This window comes from Aphelocoma coerulescens, chromosome 1 (assembly GCF_041296385.1).
Source record: "Aphelocoma coerulescens isolate FSJ_1873_10779 chromosome 1, UR_Acoe_1.0, whole genome shotgun sequence".
Taxonomy (NCBI): Eukaryota; Metazoa; Chordata; class Aves; order Passeriformes; family Corvidae; genus Aphelocoma; species Aphelocoma coerulescens.
The window spans coordinates 101,414,074-101,431,766 of NC_091013.1; the positions used below are offsets into that span (position 1 = coordinate 101,414,074).

Below are 17,693 nucleotides of genomic sequence, written 5' to 3' on the forward strand. Positions count from 1 at the left end.
TGGGGAGTTCTAGCAAATAAGAAGGAAACATGAAGATACCTGGAATGTAGCTTCTTCCACAGACACTTCCTACTACTTACCACATACCTGATAAATGCAAATGGCTGGAATGGGGTGGGTTGTGGCTGATGGTCCCATAATCACAGGGTGAGATGTAGGTGAAGAGACACACACTGTGTATATACCTTAAAAGCAGTAAGATGGCCTATCTTAAACTGAACTCGTGGGTTATTTGTAGCAGCTGGGAAAAGAATGGTAACAACCACATTCAGCAGCTTCTGGAGATAATTTTAATATCAAATGCATTGGCATTCTCAGAGCACGTATGTAAGAAATCTAAAAAGGCAATCCTTTTGTGTTATAAAATCAATTTAGAAAATTGCATACATTATTTTGCTTTTAAGTATCTAAAAAAGAACAAATCACTTGGTGATAAAACCTAACTCTACACCATAAGAAAAAGCCCAAACTGTTTTTCATAAGGGAACACTGAAAATATTATTCAATTAAGAAAGGTGTAGAGAAAGGGAACATATTTCTGCATTTTATCTTTTGTTTTACAATAAATACACAGATTATTCTTGTAAGTAATGCTGGTGTTGTGACTTAGGTGCTGAAAGACACAAACTCTGGGATGAGAGGGGAAGATGCTGGGGGGCAGGGGAAGAAGGGGTAGTGACAAACTACAGAATTAAAGTAGAAACAAAACCAAAAAACATACAGTCATTGCACAAGGCTGTTCACAGCTATACAGAAGGTAACTGTGCTCAGCAAATTGTTGTTTTAAAATTGTCTCTCTCCCCCAGAAAGAATGCTTCCCAGTTTGAGAAACAATAAGGGAGGGGGAATGGAGGAGTGTTGGATGACTGAACAGACCTGAAATAATAACTGGATTTTCCAAATGCCAGGTTTCAGAGTAGTCTTGAGGGAAGGGGCCCTGAGAATTCTGCAATGACATAAAAATGTTCATATCTTTGGGTTGCCCTCAATTTTTATTTTAACTCTCTATTGTACTTCCAGCTTTAAGAGCTCTGGTTTTGTAGACTGTTTTATGACACATGTGGTTTTGGTGGTTATCTGACACAGTCCTTCTGAAGGGTGACATGACACTTAAGTAACAGGGAACAGGAGAAAGCATCATTTTAAAACAGTCACCTTCTATCGTGCAGTGAGTACAGAAAAAAGTGCACACGTCAAAGTGTGATCACTGTTCAAGGAAAAACTACATAAATACAAATTAAGACAATGATAAACTTGTGCTAGTTTATCAAAGCAAGTCTGAGTTCAAACACTCAATATTCAGGCATCTTTACTCAATTTTCCTACGCAAGGTACAAATCCTGTTTGTCTTATATGTAAATCATATATCTTAATGACCTTATTTTTCAGTAGAACACCTCAGACTTTTGAGGTTGTTAAGCAACAGCCTGCTTGCTTTGCTAATGCAGTGATGCCTTAAGAATTGTAGGAATTATTCCCCAAAAATCAGGTGAACAGCATTAAAAAAATCTACTTCCTACCCATACTGTATTGGTATGTACTTTGAGAGCAAGTTGCTTCTCAAATCTGATAAGAAAAAAAAAAAAAAACTTAAAAAAATACACTCCAGACTTTAAAGTACATCAGTGATCACTCTCAAACAAATATCTTCCACTCATAGAAATACACTTTTATGAAAATGCTAGGAAAGGGGAAAATAATTTAGAAAAAAGTAATCAAAACTCATCAGGCTCAAATCTTGGCAGAATTTTCTGACACATGCAGATTACTTCTGTATATAATCAGAAACAAAACAAAAAATACATCTCTAAAGAGAGTCAATATTAAATCCTTAAAGTAAAACAATACATAGTATTCATTCTATCTGTATCAGCTGCAAAATCAAGAGACACAATACAGGATCCAAATCCTGTCTTCAGGCCTGACTCCTACATGATCATCCATGTTTATACAGAATTAGAGAGAACAGGCTCCAAAAGATGAAAGTATTTTTACATCCTTGTGGCATATACCTGTAAGCAGCTTTCATATTCCAAGTAAAGAATCAACTAGCAATCCATATGGCATTAGCTTTAACTTACATATTTACACTCTTATCTACAACCTCCTCCCTTCCCCCTCCCAGCATCATTTGACCACACAACACCAGTGAAAAAAAAAATCTTTAAATAAATACATGCTGAACAAAAAGTACTCCTTGTGCCTTTTTTTTTTTGGCTTCCTTGCAAGGCAGGAAGAGACCAAACACCACTAAGCAGAGTTCCAGTTAGTTATTTTATCCAGCAGTGTCCTTTGCCACAACTGCCTTATTGGATTCATTAGCTGCTGCTGCCACTCTGCTGTTGGAAGTGCAGTTGCAAGATCAGGTCTCGAATTTCTTCTCTTTTGCTTCTGATCAGCTGACGAGGGAACCAATTCTCCAGATGCAGCGGTTGTTCAAAATTAACGATGGGATTCTGGTAAGAGAAAAAGGAATATTTATGGCATGAATTTTCTAACACCACTTTCAGAAAGAATTTCAAACCCTTCCACACTGCTGCTGAGATCAAGGAGGCACAAACAAGTTTCCATACAAGAATGATAGCCTTTGAAGTCAAATCCCAGTTCTTTCATCACAATGACATATATGTGCCCTTACCAAAAGGTACCCATGGTAAACACCAAACAGGTTATCACCACTTCTCTTAAAGATACATCAGTATTAACCCATATTAAAGGCAGACTTCATGTATTTTGACAAAGTAGACATACTTTTGATATTTAAAAAGCATCTGTCCCTTGTTAGTCACAAAACACATAATTACAATCACACTATAGCAAAGAATCAAGCATACAGTAGTTAAGCCATGCTGAGATTTAGTTGTCTCAGGCATGTGGTTTTTCTGTCGTGAGCTAGTCTCTCTGAAAGAAGACAACAAAAAGTAAGAATACTGATAACACTTTCAGGACATGAGAAGGGGAGAATTTGGAATGAAAGAGGATAGCAAAACGAAACAGCTGAGAGGCACTGGCAACTTTGGCAGTTAAGATCACAACAACACAACTGATTTGCCAAAACCAATTTTGTTTCTTTTTTCCCTCCTGATTCTTTTGCCATGCTTATATTTCATCTTCTCCTTCCTTTGAATAAAGTAATATATGATAAATTGAAACAGTAAAGCAAAGAACACATCATGATTTTCCATCTATGAGTACAGGCATGCTCACGACAAGTTACAACCACCTTGTCCCAAGCCTTGCTTTGTCAAGAAGAGCAAGTCCTCATTGTTAGAAAATGGGCAATTCAAAAGCTTTGGTAAGTAATTTAATTTTCCACCTACACAAGAGCTCAACCCATCTATTACAGAACCACAGAATGGCTGGGGATTTAAGGAACTTCTGGAGTTTTATATCCCCAACCAGATCTTCCTGGCTTCCAGCACAGCACCTCTCCTCATTGGGTCACCTGTCACTCAGGTCAGGAACTCTCCAGGAAGTTGTCAAGTTAAAGTCACCCGAAGGGTCCAGGGTCTGTGAATGTGAGGCTGCTTTTACCTGTCCAAAGAGGGCCTCGTGCACTTGTTCCTCTTGATCAGGTGGCTGACAGCAGATGCCCACAGCTACCCATGGTACTCTGCTCTTTAGTCACTACCCATAACCTCTCAGATGGCTCCTCACCCAACCCTAGGCATAGATCCATGCTTTCCAGCTGACTCACATCAAGGACAGCTCTACCTCCTCAGTTCTGTGCCTGTGCTTTCCAAAAAGCCTGTATCTATCCACTGTAGCCTCCTGCCAGATACATGATGTATCCCACAACATCCCCATGACCTCGAAAAGATCACAGCCCTGCAAATGCACACAGATCTCCAATCTACCCCCACACCGGGTGTACTCGTGTACAGGTGCTTTGGAATGGCAATCTGTTCTACAGCAGAAAAACCTGTTCACTGCCCAAGGCCTCACACAAGGCTTTGCATGCACAGGAATCTCAGAGAATTCAAGCCACACACGCAAGCATCAAACTAGGAGAGCCATTCACACAACAGAGCAAAGGGCAGTGTACTGATCAGGGGCAGGAAGACTTGGGGACACCCTAGCAGACAGTGCCTGAAGCCCAGAATCTGCAGATATTTAAAGGTATGTGCTGAAAAAGAGGCTCCCTTAGCTCTTCACATTCCCTTTTAAAAATTCCCCCTCTTCCTCTCTCTGTAGAAGCTGCTGCCTGCAGGCCCACTCAAAGACCGATGACAAAGTTTTAGATACTGCAAGAAGAGATGCAAAGATACTTTTGTAACATCTGTAGGGCAGGAGTGCAGACATTAAATAGGCTGCAAATACACCCAAATAGTCAGCATGTGTCAATGTCAAAGCAACATTAAACTATGAGGTCAGAAATATTTGAGGATAGACACACATGAGAAACCAGACAGAAGGATCCCTGCCATTACTTAAGAATGGGTTTCATCTCTTTCTCAAATGGCTTTGGCACATTTGACACTGCATCACAGCCTTTTTGCATCTGGCTATTTTGTTCAGAAATAGGGTTTGTGGTTTAAGGTAATTTTGGGGGAAAGGAGAAGGTAGTTTGCATTTGTACCTGGAAGAAGCTTTCCACATACTGCAGCAAATAGACCCCACAATCACTGCTGTTATCTTGTTTAGGCACTCTGGGACACAGGTCAATCATTGTGGATTTACTGAATTCCCGGTGTGTTTTTCGTTTAGCTTCCCATTCCACTTCAAGGTACCTACAGAAGAAAGTAAACAGCTGAAATACTTGAGAAATAACTCCCAAGCTCAATGCCTTTTGGGACACTAGTCAATATTGTTCCAAGTTGGCCAAAAAGCTAAAATAGCTTTAGCCAAATTATTTCACAGAATTTGTCAAAGAAACTCATATACTATTTCCACTATCCAATATTCTGTTGCACTCAGAGGCATTTCTACCACAGAAGCAACATACAAAACAAATATACATGTCATTTAAAATCAGCTACTTGTGCAGAGTTTCTACAAGCTATTAGGATACCAATATATTTTTATACCTTAACTAAAGGAATAATTTTCTTGGCTATCACATATTTTTCCTGGCTTCATTCTAAGAGGCCAGCAGTGTTTTCTCAACCTAAGCAAACCATTAAACCCCCCTTAAAACTCACCTTACAAAAAACTTCAGTTACAATTGCACCAATATAGCCCTTGCAATCTAGTAGTGCCCAAGGTATTTAAAGACTTGTTGAAAACCTTAACAAAGCTCTTCTATAGTGATTAGAATTTATTTGTTATTAGGCTTTTCTATTGTTCTTGTGCTTCAGTAGCAACTCACTGACCCCACGTTCAGGGCTAGCTGCTGATTTCAGAAATGGGATTGAAAACCTAAGGGTCTCCTTTTCAAAGGCAATAGATGCCTATATTTTTCTCCTGGCTTTAGCCAGACTTGCAAAGGCTCAGGGCTTCTGCAAATCAAACATAGGGTCTGACTTAAGAGAATAAAAGATATATGCATTAAGTCAGACCTTGTGGTTGGTTTCTAAAAGCCCCAAGTCCTTACAGGCATGAGAATAAAAATACATATAGAACACTTTAAACAGCTTTTGGGGGAAATGGCAACTATGCAAGAGCATCAAACATGAAACAATTCAAAGATGAAGACATTTCAGTGAAGCACACTTCCTAGGAACTGCAAGAACCTGTCTCTGTTTTACCAAGGACCGGTGAGAAATGACACAATCCAAATCCAAGGAGAAAAGGGAATTATTTTATTATTTACATGCTAGGTTATGTATCTTGGTATGTGAGAGAGCACGATATGGATTGGTCCCTTGACCAGCCACTCCCTAGAGGGATTGGCTGAGGTTCTCTAATACCCATTCAAAATATTTTTTCCAGAGTACCAAAACAAGGCTGGAAAACAAACCCAGGTACGAGACATAGAATTAGTTTACAAAACCATCTTTCACTGTTTCTCAACTGAAGCGTAAGAAAGAAAAACTTCACAAAGTGCTTCAGCAGCTGGTTTTCTCAGCTAGCTGTATGAGAAAGAAACTTCATAAAATGCAAAGGCAGCTGGAAAATTCCTCTGCTCCTGCTTTTTAGCATCCACAATAACCTATGACTGTAGACTTTGTAATTCATTTGTTTGAACCTGATCACTGACCAAAACACAGCAAAAATCAACTCAAGGAAAAGAAAATGTCACAGAATCTCTGCATCAGTTTCCTTGAGCTTCTGCTTTCAGGGTATAACTGGAAATTGAAGGAATAAGAGGTTTGCTTCCCAAACTCCCCTTATCTCACAGCTCCATAGCTCTCCACTGGTTTTCTGACTTTTTGTAACATCTCTCTAAACTCCATGAAACCACACTCTGGAATTTCAACCTCGGGAATAGCTCAAGGCATAGTGCACTAAAATAATACATCACATAGAGATTTTAATCAATCAATAAATAAATAAATAGAAGTTGCTATTTCATTCTTCCTCCCAAGACATACATGGCAGGGAAGACTCTCTATTAAGGGAAAAGATGGTTTCAGAAAAATTTCTGAATCTCATCTAACCCTTACAACATAGCATTTTGAAGAATTTACTTTTACAAGAAGGTGGTGGCATTTGGATTGCAGATTTTTGTTCCTTTCAGTGAAATGAATACCACAGAGAAAGAACAATTGCATTTAGCTTCAGATACTTAACAATTTTTTAAAAAGTTGTTGATAGACATTAAAGTCATTAGGAGTGTGTAAAAATACTGAAAGTTTTTAGGACATTCTTCCAATACTTATATACTTATCACATACAAAATTGAATATGTTTTTACGCTCACTTTTCAAAACAAATACCATTCCTCTACAACTCTACTGACACACCAAGCTTTTAGAAAGCTTCAGTCAAGTTTCTACATTTTTGCACTTAAGAGTGGATTTAATGCTAATTCTGTAAGCACCATCAAAAAAATGAACATCAGCCCCTTAGAAAACTATCATTCAAATTTCAAAGTATTCATTTAAAGTATTTTTCTACCCTTAAAAACACCTTCAGTTACTAGACTGGATGGGATTAATCCTCTCCCCACAAAAACAATATCAGAAAAAACCTCTCTATTTTTCTTTTTTCTCCACTCTCCACTTTAGTGTTTTTGCATTATATGTGGGTTGCAGAACACAGATAGGCTTTTCATGGAAGCCTCTGCATTATAATTGCAATTTCATTAGTCATGACTCTTCATGGATTTTCCTTTACCATTAGAAATATACACCTTTACAGAGAAAAGTATTTTGAAAATGGAAATATGACCAGCAGCACCTACTGCTAAAAGACAGAAACTGTAGTTACTTACTCTCTCAAAACCTGAACTGTTTTCTGCACAGAACACGCTTTCAAGGAATCCAAGATGAGTATACAAGGCCTGTATACAACAAAACCAAAACCAAGTTATTGCAGTCTTTCATTACCAACACTAGTGAAGAAGTATTTTGTTTGCATACAGCCCACCCAAGAGTACCAATATCTTAAAAAAATGTGGTAAAAATAGACAAGTACCTACAGCTGTGGTTTTATGACAATAACTGACTTACTACAGAATTTCATAATTTAATGTTACAATATCAGAAAGAAAACAGAAACATACCTTTTACAAATCTGCTTTTTGGAATTACTTAGGGAGATCTGAGAAAAAAGAAAAAATAAAAATAAATCTTAAAAAACAACAATTATAAACTCAAAGATCTTCATAAATTTAAAGGTAGTTAGAGAAGCTCTCATTTCAGAAATGTAGAATGTGATAAACTGATTTTAAACACAGGTGAAATCATAGCAGAGCAAATAGGAGGACAATGCTAATTCAAAATGCTTGCACATGCTGGAGGCCATGCAGGCATCAATAACTACTGCAAGAAAGCATGATGCAAAATCACTTGGTCAAGTCTCACAGCCTTCAGAAATTGAGTAACATGTTTTCTCTGTCGATACAAAAAGGCACTTACTTTAGAAATAGCTGAATATAGAGCTGAAGCAGAAGCAGCAATTTCATTGCCACCTAGTACAAAAGAACAAATGAAAAAATGTTAAGAAAATAATTCTAAGCAAAGTATTTTTATTTTCAACTTCAGGATTATTAGAATTCAAGATATGAAAATAAAGAAGTAATTTATAAACCAGTTCTTAACCTTCCCTTCTGAATGTTGAAATAGCAGTTACCAAAGGTCTTTCCTCCTGATAAAATTCTTATTGAAACCAAATAACTTTCCAATCATCACTGATTTTACATGTCTCTTCCAGTATTTTCCAGAATTCCAAACAACTTGCAGTCCTTGCTATGGATGATAATATAAGAACATACTAAATCAGTCTCGAAGTCTTAGAAATTATCTTTCACATAATCCTATCTTCAAGAATTAAGATACTGTTAGAATTGTTCATGGCTTGACATAATTTTCTCGTAAGATTACATACCTTTAGAAAATGAACTTCTGTTACCATCCATCTCTTCTTCATCCTTGAGGAACAGTGAACCAGTTCTAGTGTTCTCACTCTCTGGCTCAAGTGGAGACAATGAATTCTGATGGGGACACTCCTCATACACAGCTTTTTCTAACCACGGAAAACAGATAACTGCAATGTACCAATGAGACCTGCCCAGCAGTGGGGAGAGGGAGAAAAACACATCAAAACTCTGTAACACTGAGTTCTGAAAAGGCTATGAAAAGCTTTTATAATATTGAGAGCTCATGGACAACTGTTCTGTGACACACAGCCATCGTTGCATGTTCTTTCGTGGCATCTCATACTGATCCTCTCACTCACCTTTTACTTTGCATTGTGGCATAATAGCAAAAATAAGTATCAATTCCTTTAAAAACCCCAAGAAACCCACCACAGCAATTTATCAGTGTTTGAGCACCCATTCCACATTCCAACTAAAATCTAAAATAAAAAAATACTAATATCTGTGATAGTGATCCCAGTTTTGAATATAGCTGAAGGTGTGGCACCTTTCCACAGCTGTTTTACATTATGTACCTTTCAATGACTATTCAGTTTTACAGGAATTTCCATGTACAGGTCAGTTATTCAACCAGGCCAAGGCAGAGATTGTGGAAGTTCTACTTTTATCTATTGACACTATGAGTTGCTGTGATTTCTTTATAGAAACATTACTGAAGTGCACAGGAATCATCATAACAACACACAAATTATTCTGAAAATTACCTAACAGCAATTTTCAGTAAAACAAAAACCAAAGGTACAAAGTTGACTGATGACAACTGAATAACCATTTTATCTTTTGAACAGACTCCAAAATTACTCATTCCATATATGTTACTACTTCAAAATCTAATCTATCATGTGCAATGATCCACCCTTACAGGCATAATTTTTTACCACCTTAATGTTCAAATATTAGAATCTTTAAATATCAGAAAAGAAAAAGAAAAGAAAAAAAAAAGAAAAACACAAGAAAAAAAAAGAAAAACACAGACTTACTCCTCATTCACAGGCACAAAGATATAATCTTTATTGAAGATATTTATATGGCGAGTCCATGTTCTTACTCTTCTGTGTCTTCTCTGTGCTGCTCTGAAAAAAACAAGTGACAATTGTTTGGTTTTGTTCCTTTTAGCTATAACAAGGCATAGGGATTAGTACTCCTACATCTCCCCAGTGCTTCAATGGGTTTTTCATTTACTCTAGAAATTTCCTAGACAGATTAAAAATAAATCAGCACCATTGAGCCCAAGTAACTAATGAGCCATTTCTGAACTACCTTAAGCTCTTCTCAAAAAAACCTCACAATCATTCATAGATTTGAATGGATTTCTTGCAATTATTGTTTACTACACTAAATGCAAATCATCTAAACACTGGTCAGTGTAGATACAGGGCTATAATAATTTAAAAACATCCATGAATTTAGCTTCACAATACCACTTTTGAAGACCTATCTGAACAACCTTATCTTTTGAAGGGAAAAAGCTAAATGCTTTGCACAGGGTCTTGCAGCACAGCTGTAGGAAACACAGATGTGAAACATATGCCCTCCAGTCCTGAGATTTAAATGCTGGACCACATTTCATTTACAGCTCTACAGATAAAGCATGAGGACACAATACTAGGAGAACAAGAAAAATCTGAGAAGATATTTAAGTTTAGAGTTTCAGCTTAGCCTGCACAAGTTGAAATAGAAACCAACATTTCACAGAACTTTGCTCCAATATGACCTGAAAGCAAAATTCACTCTACTCAGCAGACATCCCTATTACCATTGTGATCCCATCCTCATCTCTGACTAAGAAACACAACTTCATTGTAGTACGAACTGGAGAAAATGAGTGAGGAGTGGAAAACCAGGAGGGTATAGGACTCTGCATGGGCCACCACTAAGTGAAGACTTGCTGCAAACTTCCTCTGCTACATGACTGTAGAAGCACTGGGAACTTCAAAGGCGAAGGCCTGTTAACAATCTGGGAAAGCACCTAAAAAAGCAACTTTCTTAATCCAGTCCCTGAACTGTGTGAACAAAGTAAAGAGTCTTTAAGAAGCTACATCTGTTGAGATTAATTTCATTTACAACAGTACAGAGCCAGGTTTTTCACTAGCCACTTATCCAAAAAAACCCACTGAAACAAACAACCCAAACCATCTGTAGTCACCAGGTGAGTATCTAGGCCCAAACACAAAACTAGAATTTCCAAAGCTATCTCCTAATCCAGAAAAGCTACAGTCCTTGAAACATGGTAAATTAAGGGTGTCATTCTTGTTCCTCAAGAAGATTACGGGCAGTCCAGCCTTGTAAAAGGAATTGGATCAAAGCATAACAGCATTCTTATCATGAATAATTTTGTCTTCTCTGCAGAACATTCCAAGTCAGAAGACAGTAAAATCAAGGAAGACTTTCTTCTGAACACAGTTATATGAATTTCCAAGACATCTTTGAGAATATTACAGAAAACTCAATTTTCTTCCCTTCAACACAGCTCTTACCCAGCAGTAACTGTCACCTAAAAAGATGGAAGACACACACCTCTCTTTGCAGGTGGCCTCATTTGCCAGTAGAATGAAAAATCTGGGGATTTCATGGATAACAGAAGAAAAAAAATCACTTCAGAGAGAAACAAAAAAGCCTTCAATAAGCTGAATGATGATGCTCATTGAGGATAAGCTTACTTCTCTCTGTAACAACCTGAAAGGTGTTAGTGAGGAGGGTGTTGGTCTCTTCTCCCAGGTAACAAGCAACAGGACAAGAGGCAGTAGCCTCAAGTTGTGCCAGGGGAGGTTTAGATTGGCTATTATGAAAATTCCTTCACCAGAAGGTTTTCCAAGCACCGGGACAGGCCACCCATGGAAGTGTTTGAGTCACCAGGCCTGGGGATATCTTAAAGATGTGTAGATGTGGCACTTGGGGTCATGGTTTAGTGGTGGACTTGGTAGTGCTGGGTAGTAATTGTCGGACTCGATGATCTTAGAGGTCTTTTCCAACCTAACAGATTCTGTGACTCTATGAAAACAGAATGAATGTTGGTGGCTTTGCTCTCAAACATCAGTGTTGAGAAGAAACTGAAAGTGAGCTAAGAATGCTTCTACCCTTTAGCCAGTTAGCAGGAAACACAATGTGATACAGGATTCCTGGGCTGCTAATGATGTCTTTTTGAGAAACTCTCCAATTCAGTGAGCTCATGTGTTAAAAACCAAATGAGCAAGCTTGGTGTACAACTAAATTTTCTTACTAAAACTTTGGTCAATAATTTATTACAAATATGTAAAATGAAATATGCAGTAAATATAAAAATATTATTGGTAGCATAACCTCTTAAAATTATGCATATCTTGCAAAACCGTGCATTTATGATAAAAATATCAAATAAATAATTGTCTGAAGTAAATACCCAGATAAAGTTGGAGAAAGGTGATAACATTTTCATTCTTATTCAGTATCAATCACATTGATTTTAAGGAAAAACACCAGTATGCTTAAATTGTGAGTTACAACATTTAATCACTAACCCTTTGGAAAACACCAAAAACTATTTTACATGCTGATTAGTAGATGATCTCCAGAACTTCCAAGTGGCATCAATAGATAGATAGATTGTTTCTGGTCATAATAGCATCTAAAATGAACTTACGAAACTTTGACATCCCCCTCAGGGTTTTTCTCTGTCCTTGTCAGGCACTTGTAGAAGAAACTGCTAAAAATGTGCGTACGGTCAGCAACATGTTTTGGTGCCTTCTCCAATAATAGATACCTACCAAAGAAAAAAACCAAGAAAATTATTAAATTCTTGTTCTAGAAAGTACCATTACTGCTAAAAAAAAGGCAGTTATTTTAATGACTTATCATATTTGGGTTATGCTTAGTATCAGTTGCTTTCACAGCCACTAATCACGCCAAACTTTTCTCTCTATTTTAACTATTCACATGGGTGCACATCATCAGAGCAGGTAACAGCCAAGCAGCTACTAAAAATGCAGTTATTTTTTGTCCCCAGAACTGGATTTGTTCTCCAGTATTCAAGCTTCTGAATCTATTTTGAAAATTAGGTACCTACAATTACCCTTACAATTAAGAGAGACTTGAAAACCTAACCAAGTACAAACCTATAGAATGCTATACTTGTGCATAATCAAAAAGCATGGAACAGGTCAGTTAAACTGACCATTTCACTTTTACAGGTTATCCATGTGAGAGCTAAGTACTTATTAGTACTTAGTGTGCTGATAATTTTATTATAAACATCAGCTTCAGTGTTTATGCTGTCATTCTAGAAGGCCAAAGCACTCACAATTGCAGTTATCCTACACAACGTGCCCCTAGCTTCACCTGATGACTTGGGTACACAGTTACACATGATACAGCTTGCAACAGAATGAAAACTGAGAATGTGGTAAGTCTAACAAATTTTAAAAGCAGAAGGATTTCTACAACAACTGCATTAAATTCTTTTATTTAAATCTTCCTTCTCTGTTGAGAAGCTACAGCTATTCAGGGGACCATGATGAATTATTTAGTTCTAGTTTAGAGCAAAATACAAGAGGCTTCGCTGGAAAAACCCATTGAAACACTGTTACACGTTTCCTTTTCCAATCTTCTAGACAAGCCTTCCTATTGGTCACAGTTCCTGCATCCATCCAGATGCCAAATAAAATGCAATTCCTGCTGACAAGCTTCAAAAGAACTAGAATTCTTCTTACGTCTAAGTCAGCAGAGTGAAAATAAACCACAACTTTAGGGACTGGTGGCCAGTCCTTGAAAAATTGCTTTCACAAGCAACTTTAGCAGGATGGTTTGGAGTAGCTAAGCCAAGCACAACCTCCTCAAGATGTATCAACTGTGTTCCCTTCTACAGATCTGCATCTACAGATCTGCATCAGAAGAATACCTGAAATTGCACAGAACAGCAGAGGATGCTCCACTTCAGGCAAACTTAGTATTTTATTTACTACTACAGATCCCCTACTTTTTTCAACTGCCTATTTAACACCTTCTGTTCTGTAAAGTCACCAAGAAGCTTTCTTCCTCCAGTTATTCTGTCTAGATTTTATCACAGCCCTTTTAGAGGGACAAAACCAATGAAACTAAAACAAATGAAACTGCTAAAAAAACTTTGTAAAAACATGAAACTTTTAAAAAAGCTTTTAAAAAAAGTCCAATGTCCAATGCATCCCATTGTTACTTCTAAAATTGTTGTGCTGTATTTAGTGATTAACATTTCCAGTAACATTCAAGTCCACATCACGCCCCAGAGAGTGTGAAGGGTACAAGAAGGACTGAGATTACTTACTTAAGATAGAAATCAATGATGACATCATTGAGAAACTCTCCATATTCTAAGCACTCTAGGTCTTCTCTTGTGACTCCCAGTCCTCCTTTTGCAGGTGGGGGTGGATAAACAATTAAACTAGAAAACAGAAATCATGTCGTAACAGTGACAAACTGTTTTACATGACATTGTTCTGAGTATGGCTGTTTCATACGTAGAAGATTTTCTAGAAAACCTGTGAAAAGCAATAGTTCTCAAAACTTTACCATTTCCTCCTCCAACAGTTAGGTGTTAGACCCCAATGCACGTTGAAACTTTGATAAAAACTTTTGAAAAGCTGATTATTTTTTACCTTCATCTTGTTTTTCTATTTTTGATCAAAGTATTTGACAAATGGCTATATAAAATGTGCAGAAATACTAGAGTACAAATGGTTATGAAAGATTGAGTGTGACAGAACAGTAAAAGAAACATTATTCAGATTTTATAAAAAATCAGCCTAAGTTAGTAAGTTTTGCTAAGAGACTTAAATGGATACTCACAGAACCCAAGAGATCCCCACCCTCCCCACTGATGCACCCATGATATGACCTTGTAGTCACACATCAGATGTGCTCTAATTTCTGTGAGACTGTCATTCTATAACACATCCATTTTGTCTTTTAACAGGTAACTACACTGATATTTGCTGATGTTTTAGATTTGAAGAGTGACTTTCATACAACACTTTCAAATCAACTAGAGAATGGCAGTTAAGTGAGGGCTTTTATTCCAGTAATTCATTTACTCAATTTCTTATATCTTCCCTTTCTCTATATGAAATACACTTACTTCTTAACTGCTCCTGTTTCTCTTACTTCTTTCCATTCTTCATTCAGTGCAGAGGACAAAGATATAGAATAGCAACCACTATTCTGCTTATTTGCAAGGGCATAACTGGGCCTGATCACTTTTAGCTTTGACTCCTACCAGAGAAAAACACAAAAAATAGTAAAAAGCATTATACAGCTTGATAGGGAAAACACAACACACAAAACCCACGCCTAAAGCCCACAGGAGTACCCTGCATCACTAAAGAGGATTCTTGCTGAAGAGCCAAAGTAGAAACTTTGGTATTTGGGCAAACGTGTCATTGCTCAGACAACTAAAAAGTTATGAATCTTCAAAAAAATGATAACAGATCATGATCTCTCTCTAAAGCTGTTCAAACATTATTTAGCCAAGTGTCTCAGAAATGGTTTTGGAGAAGAAACATGACCTGAAAGGCCTGTCTTACCAGGAGCAGTATATGCTTGCAAGCTTTGAAAATCTAGTCCTTTGCCTAAAAACAATACAGATTTGAGCTGGCTGGCTTCCTTTTAAAGTCCCCACCTTCATGGGCCTGATTGATCTGCTGTCTCTTGGCTTTTTACTGGTGGGAACAAAGACGCAATTTCTGAAGTGACAATGATGTGGGGTTGGGTTTAGACATTTACTCAAGAGATTAAACCAAGACAACACATTAACTTGCACAGACTCATCTCCCCAGCAGTCTGAGGAATAATGCAGCATTCTCAAGCTGTGGAGACCCCACAAGTACACGGTGGTACAAGAGGTGTCTGGCGGGCCACCTACACAGCTCCTCCTCTGCTGCACTTCCAGCTATATCTAAAAGATGGTGCCATTGCTCATTACTTGATGAACTTCCTGCTTGCTGCCCTAGAGACACCACAAGGGCAGAACACTCCTGTGGTTCTAAGTTTACACAACCATGAATTTATCTAAAGCATTGATACTTGCCACTTACTGATGAGGTCTACAAACTATCCCTCTGTGGACACAATCTAGCTGACTGCAAATTTTTGACTGATATCTTTGATGTATGAGTTAAGAAAGAAGGTTGACCTAAAATTTACTAGAATGTGTGAATGCTAACCAGTGGTGATGAATGAAGCAACAGCTACACACTAACCTGAATTACAGGCTCATAAGCATCTGAGGTATTCTCTTTTGGCATGTATTGTTTTAGTAGATCCTTATTGTAAGTTATGAAAGAGCTTTCTTCAGGAGAAAGATCCTTAAATAATGGTAATGCTTGTTTCAAAGACAAAAACTCAGCAAGATCTGGTGCTCTGTTCCTCTTGCTCACACCTGTAATCAGTTCAGTCAGTCTGTCTTCTTCCCATTCTGTGAGTGGTTGAGATAGTTCAAAAAATACAAATTCACTGGATTTGGCTGGAAAAAGGAAAGCATGGATAATAGTAACTATTAGATTATGTGATAGAAACTTGTCTGAACACCCAAAAAGGAACTTAGAGAGACAGTGGCAGGAAGGGAAGCCCAAACAATACCCTGCCAGGTTCATCACTGGGGCCATCACCCCACAAAAGTCCCACTTTCACAGACCCAGAGGAGCACAGCAAAATGGCAAGTAGGAACCCAAATTAAGGACTGAAGAAGAGACACACAATCTAGGCCCTTCCCAGGGCTGTCCCAAGAGAGTCTCAGCCCAAGGGTCCAGACCCAAAACCCAGCAAGATGAGTCTTACTTGAGGTGTACAGCACACATGATGGGATGTAGGGGAAGAGTATTTTGGGATTGCACAGGACTTAATAGAAGTTGTTTAAGGAAAAGACCTAAAGGCAGCAAAGAGAGGCATTCAGATAATTCAGGGAAAAAGTAGTGTGGAAAAAAGAGAGGGCTAAGGGCATAAGAAGGACCAGTCACATCTAAGTACTTTGCTGGTCAATGCACTTATCTGGCCATGCCATGAGCATGTACAAGCACAGCCTATCCTGTCTTCTTATTAAAGTCCTTTCTAACTCTCCCCACTGAGGAACTCCTCTGACCCCTCTCAGGCTGTCAGATCCACCATTATATATTTTCTTCCAATATTAACACACCAAGGCAGCAGAGCAGAATCATAGTAACCATTTCCACAATCTACAAAACCATCACTGATTTTTTCAACAAGTCTCTAAAAACTTGTCAAAACATTTACATTACTATATAAAATTAGAAGGTGTAGAACAGTCAAAGATAGAAATTTAATAAAAACTCCTAAAGGTTTCTCCAACGAGAATGTAACCAAGGCAAATAAACCTAAGATTAAAAGAGTCCTTGCATCTTCATACTCATTCCACTCGTTTCACTGGGAACTATGTCTACAGAAGGTACCAGTAACTTCAATAAACTTGCATCAACTAAAGGTAGCGCTCTGCTAAAATTTCATTCAGTATTTTGCTTCAAACTACTTGTACTCCTTATGTAAAGCTACCATTACGTAAAATTTTTCTTCATACAGGTGGAGACTGTATAGGGAATAGATACTATTAAACATCACACAGACAATGCTGACAATCATCTTTTTAGTAGATGCTATTTGCAACAATTTTGCTTATGTAAAAACCTTGTATGATTGTGCCACTCTGAATATATGAGCCAAAGTTATGCTCTGTTTTACAGAGCTTCGTGCTAGAAAATCAAATACAGTGAGTCCATAATACCCTAAGACTAAACAGCCCACTTGGCCTTTAGTGGAAATTTTCTTCAATAATAATGCAGTGGCCCACTGCAGTCTTGTCAAAGGTCAACTCAATCTTTACTTGCCAAACCTTTTGTACAGCATATACCATGCTCAAGAGTAAGGATATTTACAACATCCATATATGTTAAAGGGAAAGATGCCTTGTATACAAGTCTAGTTTCAGAAGGCCTTCTGACAGAGACTACAATTAAATTGTGTTTTGAGGTTTTTTTATCAAATAGCAGTGGTTTTGAATCACACTGTCCTGGGTTGAGGTGTATTCTATTACCATCCTCATGAGCTGTGGAAATCAGGTGGGGCAGTGTTTCCTTGCCTCCTCCCCCCAGACTATCTTGCTGTTAATGGCCCATCAATGCCCTGCTGCATGACTCAGAGATAGTCCCGAGGGAGTTATCTTCTATTAATGAGTCTCATCAACACTTGGCCTCAT

General features: G+C 37.8%; 1 protein-coding gene across 12 annotated transcripts in view; it reads right to left on the bottom strand.

Moving 5' to 3' along the window:
- Positions 1 to 277: 277 nt before the first annotated feature.
- Positions 278 to 17,693, bottom strand: part of SENP7 (SUMO specific peptidase 7) — a 46,597-nt gene continuing 29,181 nt past the window's right edge. For all 12 annotated transcript variants that reach the window (XM_069021723.1, XM_069021691.1, XM_069021681.1 and 9 more), the window contains 11 exons: positions 15,688 to 15,950; positions 14,568 to 14,701; positions 13,758 to 13,874; positions 12,102 to 12,221; positions 9,463 to 9,555; positions 8,431 to 8,609; positions 7,962 to 8,014; positions 7,607 to 7,644; positions 7,316 to 7,384; positions 4,580 to 4,730; positions 278 to 2,456 (listed from right to left, as the gene is read on the bottom strand). In XM_069021723.1, coding sequence (XP_068877824.1) covers positions 2,319 to 2,456; positions 4,580 to 4,730; positions 7,316 to 7,384; positions 7,607 to 7,644; positions 7,962 to 8,014; positions 8,431 to 8,609; positions 9,463 to 9,555; positions 12,102 to 12,221; positions 13,758 to 13,874; positions 14,568 to 14,701; positions 15,688 to 15,950 — 1,355 coding nt within the window. In that variant the 3' untranslated portion in view covers positions 278 to 2,318. The remainder of the gene's footprint in view (positions 2,457 to 4,579; positions 4,731 to 7,315; positions 7,385 to 7,606; positions 7,645 to 7,961; positions 8,015 to 8,430; positions 8,610 to 9,462; positions 9,556 to 12,101; positions 12,222 to 13,757; positions 13,875 to 14,567; positions 14,702 to 15,687; positions 15,951 to 17,693) is intronic.